At 41.5% G+C, this 14,142-nt stretch overlaps 1 protein-coding gene across 1 annotated transcript; it reads left to right on the forward strand.

Annotated features, from left to right (window-relative positions):
* Window positions 1–8,696: 8,696 nt before the first annotated feature.
* LOC306794476 (DNA-dependent protein kinase catalytic subunit-like) lies at window positions 8,697–13,535 on the forward strand. The gene is made up of 11 exons (XM_079292552.1): window positions 8,697–8,809; window positions 9,776–9,852; window positions 9,936–10,040; window positions 10,292–10,366; window positions 10,553–10,661; window positions 10,785–10,897; window positions 11,013–11,112; window positions 11,215–11,270; window positions 11,376–11,406; window positions 11,490–11,647; window positions 11,780–13,535. The coding sequence occupies exons 1-11, from the start codon at window positions 8,782–8,784 to the stop codon at window positions 12,038–12,040; spliced, it is 1,113 nt and encodes a 370-aa protein (XP_079148678.1). The 5' UTR covers window positions 8,697–8,781; the 3' UTR covers window positions 12,041–13,535.
* The last annotated feature ends 607 nt before the right edge of the window (window positions 13,536–14,142 follow it).

Raw genomic sequence — 14,142 nt, forward strand, 5'->3', positions numbered from 1 at the left:
GCTAAACAGAATTTTGGCACTAGCGTCATTTTTTAAACTTTCAATCACGTGAATATGGTGAATAGAAAGTGTTGAATCATAATTCTCGCGGTGCCCACGTTACCTGAAGGCAACGTGGTTGAGGAACTCCTCAGCCCTCGTTGTTATGCTGTCACTCATGATGACACGCCCCTCTCAGTTGATACCACGCCCCCCACGTTAGATCTGGGTCAAAAGTCTGAACTGAAAAAAAAAACCTGAACTGAAAAAAAAACCTGAACATGAAAAAAAGATTTGAAACCCAAAAAAAAAAGATTTGAATCTGAAAATATAAAATCTGAAACTGAAAAATATAAGAACTCAAATATCAAAATATATATGAACGTGAAAACTGAAAAAAATAAAATGTATTCGAAAAAATTCCAGAACTGAATCAAAATTATATGGAGTGGTCTCACCGACGTCACGATCTCCTTAGTTACGAGGTCGGTCGGCCATGTTGGAGTACATACAGATCCTACATGGCGGCGCGTAAACAAGGAAGTGCGGCGAAAATACAATACTTTGAATCACTGGATAGTGCATCAAAGGTTCGCTACCTGGCCAAATTGAAGGTTATTGGTAACTTGGATCCCTATACGATGAGTGCAGATCGTTTCAGTGCCGATCCTACTTATCTTCCATCGGTAAACTACGCCAACATCTACACGTATCTCGTGAACACCCCCAGTCCTTACACAAAAGACGAGCTGGAGTGCTACAAAGGGCTCGACGCTTATAATCAGTTTGTCAGTGGATGGGTCCGAGACGTCAAAGCAACGGTCGTCGAGAATTCTCATCTCGTCATTGGGAGGGTAAATATATACAGATCTGGTCCGATATTTAGCAATATTCAATGTTTACTCAGTGCAAACAGACACGTGTGTTTGTTTACATTGTACGTGCATGTCATTGTGTGCGTGTGTGTAGGAATTCACTTTCAATTAACTCCTAACTTCATCCCCCCCACACATATATATACATATATATATATACATATATATATATATATGATCCGACGTTAAACTCATATCAAGCAATGCTGAGGCTGCATCTCTGTGTTTCGCCTGTTGTACACGCTCGACACGTCTCTGGCACCGACTGCTGTCACGGGCCGATGAAGCTTCGGTAACCTTCTCATGTCCAAGTTTAATTTATATTTCCTTTATTAAATACTGTTCACAAACGAATTTGTAAATAAAATCACTGACCACTTATAAAGTGATCCGCACATACTCTAGTGTACGCCAAATTCCATTCCTTTATATCTCGAGAGATGCGTGACAGCCATTTCTCGCGACGTCGCTTGGATAGCTCCTTCGTGTCATTTCCTTGATGTGTAATGACCGCTGGCAAACGAAAGAATGATTTATTGTCTCTAACAGCTCTGCTGCCACAACCAAATACAGCACAAAAGTTCACCACCGATAGGTCATGCGACTCAGCCGTGCATGCCAGTGGCTTTGTGTGTACTCCAACATGGCCGACAGCTAAACTGTGACGTCACACGAGACCACTCCATTCAACCCAAAAAAAATTTTCATTCACTTATTTTTATTTTGAATACATTGCTGTATTTTTGGACTTTCAGGTTCACATTTTTTTTCAAGTGAACGAAACTTTTGACCTGGATTTAGCTCCATAGTCCTCCGAAGGATGCAGCCCCTGAATTGGGACACAGCTTGTCTCACCCCTAAACTTTTATAGCTGTGGAAAACCAACTGACAAATCACGACATGGTCAAATGTGGATATGTGAAACACCAGGAAAGGAAGCCAACTCCAAAGCGGATGATACACGGATTACATCCGTCTCACCTGACGCTGTTTGGAGAGCGCTGCCTTCTCGGAATGGAGGGGCTAGTGCAGCGGCCGATGGGCCATCGCTAGTTTTCCCAGACAGGGTTTTACGGTTGCCTGCAGGCCGAGCCGCAGCATGCCCTGGAGGGACTACCAGCGCTGGAGCCGAGCCTGGAAGCTAAACTGACGGCCGGGAGCACCGCGGGTTTGTCGGAGGCTTCGTGCGTTTCGACATCGAGAAATGAGGCGGACACTACACTGACTGAGCCACAGAGTGTTCCGACCACTAATGACATCTGTTCAGGCAATACTACCAATTATTAGTTCGTTCATTTAAGCTTTGCACTACTGTTTAGTGTATTTAATATTATTATATTTTATTGTATGTATTATGCATTTTTGATTGCTTACTTTTATCATAAATTCTGCTTTAGCGAACAAATTTCAGCTTTTGGGATTAATAAAGTATCTATCTGTCTTAATTCACCTTTCAGATGAAATGTTCCCTTTGTTTTTGTTTCTTTTCAGACATCATTTATAGCCGCACCGCTCCACAACCCGGAACTACATCTTACCAGTGTACGTGGGACACGTTTAAAATATGTTTTACTGTATGAAGAGGAGCAGCGACTCCGAGACGCTCGACATGTCTAAAGCCGAGATTCTGAGAGGAATAGTTACCGAGAAACTCACCATGTCCGCGCAGGAGATCTTGGCGGTGGTGGAGAGGACCGTGGCCGGCTACGAGGATGAGGCGTCGGGCTTCAGGCGGGAGATCGACCGGCAGAAGAAGCAGCTGGCGGTCCTCCTGCAGCCTCGTGTCTCTCTGGAGAGGAGAGGTCTGTGGCGGAACTCCGTTCATCATTTCACTTTGTTTGCTTCCTGACGAATAGTGATGTTACGAGATGTGCCGACGCTTCGAAGCGTGTGTCGAGTAATGGAGGGGGCGTTTCCTTGAAGCGCGTATCGAGGCTTGCTTCATGTAGGGGAGGAGCCAAAAATGATGACGTCCGAAGCCTCGCTGCCCGGCTGTACCACGTGACTGCTTCGGGAAGTGGTTCAGAGTTTGCCGGGAGGTTCGACAGCAATATAAACCACTCAGGCTCCATTCAACATGTGGGTTGTTGGTGGAGAGTTGCGGTGAGTTGAGAGTTTGGATAGTTTGGAGAGTTTAGAGAGTGAGGAGAGAAGGATAGGTGATAAGATGGAGCCAGCTCGGAAGAGGAGGATTTCCCCTGTGTGGGAACACTTTGATTTGATAACTCCTAATAAGGTAAGCTACATCTAACTCTATTTCAGACACATTAGGTTTGCTAATCAAGAACAAAAATTCCTGTATCAAAATGTATATAGACTTGCTCTTGCGTTTTTGTGCACGCCAGCATCTTCTGTAGCCTGTGAAAGGGTGTTTTCAAAGGCCGGAGAGGTTGTGTCAAAAAAAAGGAATCGTTTAAAACCAAACACTGTTGAGAAACTGTTATTTCTGAATAAAAATTAATAAAATGTCCCGTGTCCTGTACATCACTGTCCAAGTTACACAAGCATATTCAGTCCCCTCTTCCTAGTTCCACAAGCACTTTCACTGTCCTCTGCCTGCTTAAGCCCATGCCATTTTCCTAAAGTGACATAATAACATCATTACACAACCTGCCATATCATATGATACTACCATTTTGGGAAAATGTACACACACAGAATACATAAAAAAAATATTTTATTATGCACATATGTCATAATTTATGTACAGAAATTATTTGGTCATACATTTTTGTAATTCATAGTCATTCCCAACAGCCATAACAGACACAAAAATTCAATGCATCACATTATGTGGTTCAGATACAGCTGCCTGTGATTATACACTTGGCCAGTAGGTGGTATCGTGTGCACATGAAGCATCGAGTAATGAACCCTTTCTCGAACCAATTGGCTGAAGTGTTGCGAGGCCTCATGAGGCTTCATCTCGCCATCACTACTGACGAAGCTGCAGACTTCAGAGTACATCAAATAAAACGCGTACACACTTTGTGATGATGTGGTTCACAACTCGGAACACATACAGTTGAACAAAGTAAGCCCGTTTTCCACGAATCAATGTGCTAATACGGTGAAATATCTTTGCGGGACCGTCGTGTGTGTCTCACTCTCTTTTACTTCCGGTTGGAAACACGAAGCTCTGTTTCCGGATGAGGAAGGTCACGAGGTGGTTGTTCTGAGTGAGTGAGGAAGGGGAGGAGTCACGGCAGTCACGTGAGTTACTTTATAAGTATTAGTGAAACTATGAAAATATAAATAATATATCATGTTCCTTCAGAATCAGAATCAGCTTTATTGGCCATGTATGTGTGCGCATACATGGAATTTGACTCCGGTTACACATTACTCTCATCGTACATACACACATATGAAATATATACAATAAACAAGAGAAATGTAAGAAAAACAAGGACATTTAACAGCTATATACAATATAAGTACAACTATATCCACCACAAAAAGTGTATGTATACATATACAAAATACAGGAGTATTTTTTATATTGTTCATATATATTTATTGTTCATGAGAGTGACGGCCAGTGGAAAGAAGCTGTTCCTGTGTCTGGTGGACTTGACGTACAGAGCCCAGTGATGCAGGAAGTATTCAGGTCCTTTACTGCAGTAAATGTACAAATAACACACTATAAAGTAGAAGTACTAGTACTACACTGTACAAATATTCTGTCACAGTAGAACTACTAATACCACACATCTAAGGTACTCTGTTGCAGTGAAAGTTCAAAAACCACACTTTAAAAGTACTCTCTCACAGTAAAAGTACTTTGTCACAGTATAAGTACTCGGACCCTCACTTAAAATGTACAGTAGAAGCGTTTTGAAACAGTGAAAGGGGTTGAAGTGTCTGTGATGAACTGAACTGGGAGTGGTGGTCTGAACTGGTCCAGCTGTGGAGGACACTGGGAGTCTGGGCCTCCTGTGGTTCGATAAGGAAGACGACCTCCAGACGGAGACGAGAAGACCTAAAGGACCCGGACTACCAAACCACTCAGTATGTAGCATGCTAGTTAGCTTAGCATGCTAGTTAGCCTAGCACCATATTACTATTTCAGTAAGCTTAGCATGCTAGTTTTAATGTATATTGAAATAAGTTCACAGTCTTTTATTTTGTTGTTCAGCCGAAGGTTAATTTTCCCCAGAGGCCGGTCTGACAGGAGAAAGCCCGGCAGACCTCGGCGCACTGACACATAGATCCAGCTGGTCCTGAGGGTCTGCGTCCTGGAGGACTCTTGGACCGTCGTGCTCTCGAACACCGGTTCGCTTCAAAAAGACAGCAGAGCGTCTTATTTTTTACAGCCGTGGTGATAAAAGTTAAAAATGTGTTTTTATATCTTCTTCGGTTTTTAAGAAGTTCCGGTTCAGGAGGTAAGGTGTCCTCGAGGACTCCAGGAGGAGGACTTCCTGGACCTGCTGAGGTCCACGTTCCCTCGGCTGGCAGATTAGAGTCTTCATGTCGGACCAGACGAAGACGTTCCAGCCTCTGAGGGTGGAGACGCTCACGCCTGAGGAGATCTGCAGGAGCATCCGGCTCTCCGGGGGAGGAAACTCTGCCCTGAAGGTGAGTCACGAGTCAGCTGGTTTACGAAAACATATGAAGATTTAGCTGTAATTAAATCACAATAAGCAGATCAAAAAGATGCAGAAATAACAACATAATGATGTTGATTTGTTAAAAGTCTGAATTGATGTTTTGAAGCGTCTGTACGCAACACGACAAGCAAACAACTTTTAAACTGGTTGTTTTCTGAATGGAGTTAGTTTGATCCGTGCTATGCTTAGGTAACATTGTAGCAGCTCCAACAACACTCAAAATAACTTAATCTAGACATAAATACAGCAGCGATGGTATTGTTTAACACACATTAATGTTACAGTTAATACACATACATATACACAGTTTCCTCTTGTCTGTGTACTACTATGGGGTAGAAAATTGTCTCTCTAGCTGACGGTGGAACATTGAGATACAAACTGAAATGTTGATCTAATGTGCACTTTTTAATTCAATGTAATTTAATGGACATTCAGTTGAAATTTAATTTAATCGACCTTAAATGGAAATTAAATGAGACCAGTGGGTCTGTGGGACCACAATAATCTTTTTTACTGTCATTTCCAATTCAAAAAAGTCAGAATGTCAAAGATGAGAACAGAGACTGTGATTTCAGGAAAAAAATAAATGAAGAGAAACTGGCCGATCGTTAAAATGTGAGATGTGAACTTTAAATTGTTGTTTCAGAGCGGAGAGGATCCTCAGAGCAGCAGTGAAGACCTTCATGGTCTGCAGAGACCTGCTGGGTCTCAGTCCTGCTCGGCCACGACGTCGGTTGATTACATGGGAATCTTCAGCAGGTAAATACAGAGAGACGAGACCTCAGGTGTCTGGTCACAGAGAGAAGAGACCTCAGGTGTCTGGTCACAGAGAGAAGAGACCTCAGGTGTCTGGTCACAGAGAGAAGAGACCTCAGGTGTCTGGTCACAGAGAGGAGAGACCTCAGGTGTCTGGTCACAGAGAGGAGAGACCTCAGGTGTCTGGTCACAGAGCAGGAAAACATATTTTATATGTTTATATGTAAGCAGATCTGAGTAAAGTAAATAAGTAAATAAGTAATCAAATAGTAAAATAATAATCATTAATGAATAATTTAAAACAATTTAATAAGAAATTAATAAATAAGTAGTAAGTAAATACAAAAATAAAATTTATGAATAAATAAAAAAAAGAATAATTATTATGAATAAATACATAAAAACTCTAGAATGAATACATCATTTCAAAAATGAATAAATCTAAAATAGAAAATAAATAAATGATAATTAATACTTTAATAATTAATATATAAAATATCTATCTTAAAATCTCCAAAATTAGTTTACAGGGCCAGGGGGAACAACATTCTTGCAAATTTATGATTTTATAATCTCAGAGAATTTTCAAGTTTTTTTTCTGTAAATGTACAAATTACATCTCAGAGAATATTTACTTTTTTCAATAAATATACATCTTTTATTTAAGGTTTTTCTCATATTTCCCAGTCTCCGTAACTACTATTATTGTTTCCCTAAAATTCCCTGAACATGCCGTCGTCATCCCACAGAAAAAAAACAACTTGAATAAAAATCACTAAAATCTGAATAAGATATTTACTGGATCATTTATATAAAAGTCGGAATAAAAAGCTATTTAAAAGATATATTTTAAATGTACTCGGTCAAAAATAGTGTTCTACATTAACTAATAAGCCCTAGCCCTATTTTTAGGCCTATGCTCGAAAATTGCATACCCATACTAAAAAGACGTACATTTGTAACTACAAGATGTATTTTAATAATTTTGATGGTATAATACAGGTAACACTTGTGAGATGTGTTCAGATGTGTACATATTGTGTATATGTTACTGGTTAATCGTGAATGAAATGGCACACAGCTCAAATTGAAAAGTTTCAGGTTTACCTGAAAAAAAAGCACTGAAAGCATGAATATCTTTTTTTAATGATGCAGGTGAAAGCTAAAAACTCCCAAATCATAGCACAACATGTCAGAAGTCTCTCTGCAAATTATCTTGCTTTGATAAAGTGAAGCAAAAAAAATGAGGTTTTAGTATTGAGGTGTCACGGGAGGTCGAGATGATTTGTCATTTTGGAACCAGCTGTTCCATCTGTTCCATTGTACTTTTACATACTATAACTATATATTTCACTTGTTTTATCACTAATAGTATTCAATCTATCCAAATACAGCAGTTTGGCATCATTTTGAGAGCCTGAGGCCTCTCTAAACCCTGTCTGTGTCTGTGAACCACCGATCAATTCTCGTCTGCCTGTGTGTATGTGAGGCTTTTGTCAGCCTATGATTGGCCAATCCCAGACTATGACACCTCTTTAGACGAATGCACGCAATCTTTCCTGCAATGAACTAAACGCCCCATTGGCGCACGATAGCAATTCATCTACCACATCGACAGTTTTACTTTGAAATATTCACCGGAAAACGTAGCACGATATTGTGTCTGCGGATACCATATATCCATGGATTGTTGATGGCTGAGAAACAAAGCATTAACAGATCATTAGTGTACACTGCCCCCCAGTGGTCATAGTGTTCAACTACAGCGTTGTTTGTCAAAAATTGTATTCTATTACATATTTTATTAATGCGGTATTATATGTTCTGTGACCCCTAAAAGGCAGGGACAATCCTTTCACTCATGTTAAATGAAGATTAAATTTTCTTGGAAGTTGTCGGCTCTTCTGTCTCCTTAGTGGCCTTTCCCCTTTGCAAAGACGCTCTCCAAAAGTGATTTACTCATTTTCGCTAATTTGCAGGCTTAATTTTTGAGGTCACGTGACCGAGAAAAGCGTCTTGACATGTCAAGAGCCACAGACGGATGAAATTGCGAGAGAATCCGGTCATCTTTCAAAATAAAACTTCTTTCAGACGTTGATAATCAATAAAACGGAAATAATATAATATGTATTCTTTCTGTGCGGCACGGTACCGGTCCGCGGCCTGGTGGTTGGGGTCCACTGAACTAGAGGATACTTTATTTCACCAGAAGTTCACGGGACCTTCGCCATCGGAGCTTTTATTTTGAAACAGATGCATCCCATCCTGACTCTTCCTGATGTGCGTGACTGTTTGAAATGTAATGGCTCTTCCCTAGCATGTCTGCCAGAGTGTACTCTTTCTGACTACTTACTGTTGTACTTATGAGAGAAAGTAATGTGGCTGATGTGATGCTAATGTTAGCTTAGATCCGCGCTGCAGTTATGTCTTCCGAGAGGAACCCTGCTGGAGGCATTCAAGTGCTTTTTCTGAAACTTCACGAATCTCTCTCGGACGAAGACACCCGAGCTGCAGCTTTGAGATGTCACGATATCATCGGTGACTTGGGACAGGAGTGCATGCTAACAACAACCGAGAACGAACTTGGTAAGACCATAAAGTCCGTCAAATACTCCGCGCCAAACTCCAATAACAATCTGGCAGTTTAATGTTGACGATGCTTCTGCTGTGCATGAGCCTTAAACACTTTGTAGGGTGAGGTGGTGTGTGGATCTTTAGAAGCTACTTGTTGATTCGTAATGCATAAATTATTTCAATAATTGCGCATTTACTTTTGTTTTGTTTTGCTTGCCTGCATCACATCAGGCTCTTCCGCCAAAACTCTCTGCGGTGGGCGGTAACGCTCAGTCAGAATGCAATATAAATACCACGTGACAATAAGCCAAGCGTGGACGCTCCTAACGCTACTCCATTGGAAGTCTGTAATAGTACACGAGTGAAACAGTCTCCAAGCATAAAGTGTGGCAGCATTAAAATACTTAAGTGGATTTGCAACAACGGATTCAAAAGTCTGCACGCCACAGACTCCATGCATGACTCCTTTTCCTCAGGGGAACTCACCAGTTAGTTCTTACCTCATGCAAAACATAACATTATGACCATATTTTCATACTGCATGCTCGACCTATGACCGTGGCCATCTCTCTTTCTTGGCTCCACTCAGCATCCTGGCATCAGCTTCTGCGCTCAGTGAGAGCTACAGAGTCACTCCCTGTTTATCTAACATGTGTTCTGGCTTGCTCGCCACTTCACTTCAATTCAACTAAAGTGTTCTTCATGATATCTAGATTATTGTTTTAGGTCCTCAAACTGATCAAGTGTGAAGTAAAGTTATAGCACATTACTAACACAGTTGGTGTTTAGTTGTTGTTTGGAGGCAGAAGAACACATTTGATGATTAGAGGCTTCATTAAAGATTGCACAGATGTATTCATGTATCAAAGTTCACAGTGCTCCTAAATGTGCAGAGTTTTGTGTTTGGTGACACACACACTGCGAAAACAAATATTAACATTTCCTTCTGATTCCGTCTTTGCATCTTTGGTCTTGAAGCTTTACAGACGTCCTTATTGTTCTCAAAAGACTGTGGACTGCTCAGCTTCCTCAGGAAGTCCCTGGCGTCAGATGAGGTAGGCATCTAGGAACATCGAGTGAACAATGACGTCGCTACACTGAAAAGTTCTCGTGTTGACAGAAAACATCTGTTTTCCAGTTCCGGGACACCCGAGTTGAGACCTTGGGTTTTTTGGAGAAGTTCTTGGACAGGGTCTCACCAAGAGTCAAAGGTTGGGAGAAGACTTACGCCACTGACATAAGAGTAAGTTCCCCCTTTAGAACCATGAAAAGGAACAATCTTTACACATAATGCTGCATCCGTGCACTCAAAGTAAATTCAGTGTCCGACTGAAACTGATACTGACGCAAAGTAGCCTCTATATATGTATTCTTCATACACCTCTCAGTATAACACAAGACAAGTGAAACGTACCACAAATAAAACTGACTTTTGTTTGTGTACATGTAATACCTCAAATGAATCATGTTGTTTTTCTCCATTTCTTTGTGCAGGACACATGCATGGCTGTGTATACAAAGGAAAAATCAGCCAAGTGTAGGACTCTCGTGCTGGAGCTCCTTATCAAGGTTGGTTTCTCTTGGCCTCCTGGGTTCTTTGACATCAGCCGAGTGTGTTAGCTGTGCAACATGAACTGAGCGAAAGAAAAGATCCACTGTTGACAAAATTCCTTATTTATATGATCTGTTTGACATATTTGTGAATATGGAATATATCTGCTGGCTGGACCTTGTTCTTGTTCTTACTCTCCTCAGGTTCTCCAAACAACAAAGGCTTCCAGTGTGGTGGCAGAGCTTCGAATCTGTGATATATTCAACAGATATTACGGCGAGCTCTGTCAGAGGAGCAAACTGCCAGATTCAGGTGAGTCTTCGTTTTACGGCCCGAAGCCAAAGTTTGGTTTAACGCTGGAATGGAGATGACCGGAATTCATGCAGGAGATGAAAATGTAAATTACGTGCATTTAAAAAAAATCTTTTGTTTTAGTCCTCGGCAAAATCTACGAGTTGCTGGGAGTTCTCGCAGAGGTTCACCCCAGCGAGATGGTCAACAACTCTGACAAACTCTACAGAGCCTATCTAGGAGAGCTCAAAGAACAGGTGTGTGAACAGGGGAGATGGCACCGAGTGTTTGGGCAGAACTGCTGTCCTCTGCACTTATTGTATTTTCAAACGTTCCCGTAATCAGTTGTGTCTGTCGATCTGTTCCTTTCAGATGACCTCTTCAACAAAGGAACCAAAACTTTTTGTTGTAGCTGGATGTTTGAGAGGAATCACCGCTCTTATGGTCAACTTCACTAAAACAATGGAGGAAGGTGGGACGCTATATCTATTTCTTTCACAATTTTCAACCAAACATGCCGTTTCTATGATTCGTGCGTGATGGTGCATGATTAGTGTGCGTCTCTGACTTGCAGACCCAGCGACGTCTAAGGACATTTTTCAGTACGCCCTGAAGGCCGTCAGCCCCCAGGTAAATATCCCCGTCTCTGCTGTCCAACTGTCGAAATATAACATCCCGATTGAAATTGACTGATATATTTTAAAAAAACGCTTGTTTTCTCATCTTTTGTTGTAGATGTCAATGACACGCTACGCAGTCACATTTGGTAAGGACTGTTATTTCCATAGCAACACGAAGACGAAACTCCCTGAAAACTCACGCGTCTGTGACTCTTTGTCTCTTGAACAGCCGGCCTCAGATTACTTGCCAGACATGCGTCCCAGTTCAGCAGCTGCCTCATGGACAACTACAGAGCTCTGTTCGATGTCATGTCCAGGCTCTGTGGACACATCAACGCTGAGATGAAGAAGACGAGTTACTACGCACTCGAGGCCTTCCTCAAACAGGTAAAAGCTCCGAGGCTTTTCCACACAGGCGAAGAAAACAAGTCGGGACGGGTTATCGGCACCATGATGAGAATAAAACCGCCTGTGATACACTCGTTGTCATTCCAACACATGTTTTTTTGTTATTTTAAGGTTGCAATGCTGGTGGCGGACAATATCGAGGAGCACAAAAGCAAGTTGAAGTTCTTCATGCAGAAGTTCTGCGGCATCATTAGAACCATGGACTCGACACATAAGGAGCTGTCCATTGCTATACGAGGATATGGATTCTTTGCCGCCGTACGTTTTATTTGCTTTCAATACAGCTGTAGAAACCAAAACCTATTTGACAATAAACGTATGCACATGCGTTTCAGACGTGCGTGTTTGCTGCGTCAGAGTCATGATGCCTAAGGCAAGGCAAGGCAAGTTTATTTGTATAGCACATTTCAACAACAAGGTAATTCAAAGTGCTTCACATAAAACCATTAAAAGCATCAAAACATAAGGCAAAAGAAAAGGAGATTTAAAAAAAATTAAGAACATTCATTAAAACATTAAAAAACAATGCAAGAAATAAAATGCAGTGGTAAAATGCAGAAATGCAGGAAATTGATTAATATATGAATTGAATGTGGTTCAATTAAAGGCAGCAGCAAACAGAAAAGTCTTCAATCTTGATTTAAATGAGCTGAGGGTCTCAGCAGACCTGCAGCTTTCTGGGACTTTGTTCCAGATATGTGGAGCAGAAAAACTGAACGCTGCTTCTCCATGTTTAGTTCTGACTCTGGGAACAGAAAGTAGACCGGTCCCAGACGACCTGAGGGGTCGGGATGGTTCATAAGGTAGCAGCAGATCAGAGATGTATTTTGGCCCTAAACCATTCAGTGCTTTGTAAACCAACAGCAGGATTTTAAAGTAAATTCTTTGTTGGACAGGAAGCCAGTGCAAAGACCTCAGAACTGGAGTGATGTGATCCAGCGTAATACACACGCTTAGTAAAGAGTCAAAAACAAAAGCCAAACAATGTAACAAGCTCTGCACCAAAGACAAACTGGTTTAAAGAATCACAGGAATTACATTTCATAAGATTTCTAGGAAATACAAAAAGTTATGAGTCTGTCAAATAAAATGTTACAAAAGTTTCAGTAACACAAAGAAAAAACAAACCCATTGATGCAGTTTCTTTAAGGCTACATCCACACTACATCTGAAAACCGAGTTTTAAAACTAAAACGATCTCGGTCCACACAACGTTTCAGCACCGTTTTCGAAATCTCTGTCCATACCAACGACTGAAAACGAATATCACGTGACTCTTCACGTACACTGGGCATGCACGTGGGTGTCTATGTAAACAGCAAGTAGATTGGTTGCTTAGTTAAAACAAATATGACAGAGTAATGACTCGTCTTTAATCATGAAAGGTCGTGTTTGATACTTAAGATCTTCTCTAAAATCTTTCTCTATGAACTCAGACACATTTCGTGGAAAGTTTTAGAAGTTTTATTTTCAGACTTAACGTTAGTTACAGCGCTGCAGGTCTTTCTCACACATCAAATTCACTTCAAAATCAACACTTACACATAATAGTTTACTAGCTTATGGATCCATGAATGTGGTCAACACACGTCTCTCACTCGTTCCCTCTCGGTTTTGTTGTTGTGCGTAGATCTCACTCGTAGCTCTGCTGGTGGCTGAAGTATCTGTCCTGCTGGAGAGCAATTACTGCTTTTGTTCCTTTACATTGTATCTGCGGACTTCACAACAGCTGTGCAGAACAAAATAAGCATTAATAAGGACAGGAAAGTCCTCCGTTTTGTGTCCATCACCCTCCCTAAAGCCGCCAACTGTGGCTTCAGACGTCCGCTCCGTAGATCTTATAACGCCGCTGGACACGCTGCTCACTGATCGCTCCAATAGTAGCTGCTTCCTCCGTAATAATGCAGACTTTAACTGAACAGTTGCCAGTAAAGACAACAAGGTCAGTACCGCCTGTAATCAGTTGTCCATGTTAAATTAACCTGGTAGTCGATCGGTAATCAATGTTGTTTGACTTCCGGGAATCGGTCACGTGATAGGTGTGTGACGAATCAGGGAAGGACACGTCATGACTGTTAAGAACCAATCAAGTAGCGAACGTGGGTGTGGGCGTCATCGGTTCCAAACGTATCCGTTTCAGACCGTCCAAACGAATAAGCAATCCCGGCGTTTTCAAACTCCTCCGTTTTCGGTGCTTGAAAATGCCAGCGTAGTGTGGGCGCTCAGTGTAAACGTAGCAAAACATGTGCTTTTCAAACGAAAACAGAGTAGTATGGACATGACCTAATACAGAAGGTCTCCTATTCCACCTTGTTACAGCCAAATATGGCATTATAAATACCACTGTATTTCTTTCTTTGTACATTGGGTGGCGCTGTATTTCTGTCCTGGGCTCTAGGTCCGGAAATTGCTGTGTTCGTCAGGTGTTTGACTCCGGAAGGGCAAACGGTTTTGACCGCAATACGTTACGCATT

This window comes from Melanostigma gelatinosum (genome assembly GCF_949748355.1).
Source record: "Melanostigma gelatinosum genome assembly, chromosome: 20".
Lineage (NCBI taxonomy): Eukaryota > Metazoa > Chordata > Actinopteri > Perciformes > Zoarcidae > Melanostigma > Melanostigma gelatinosum.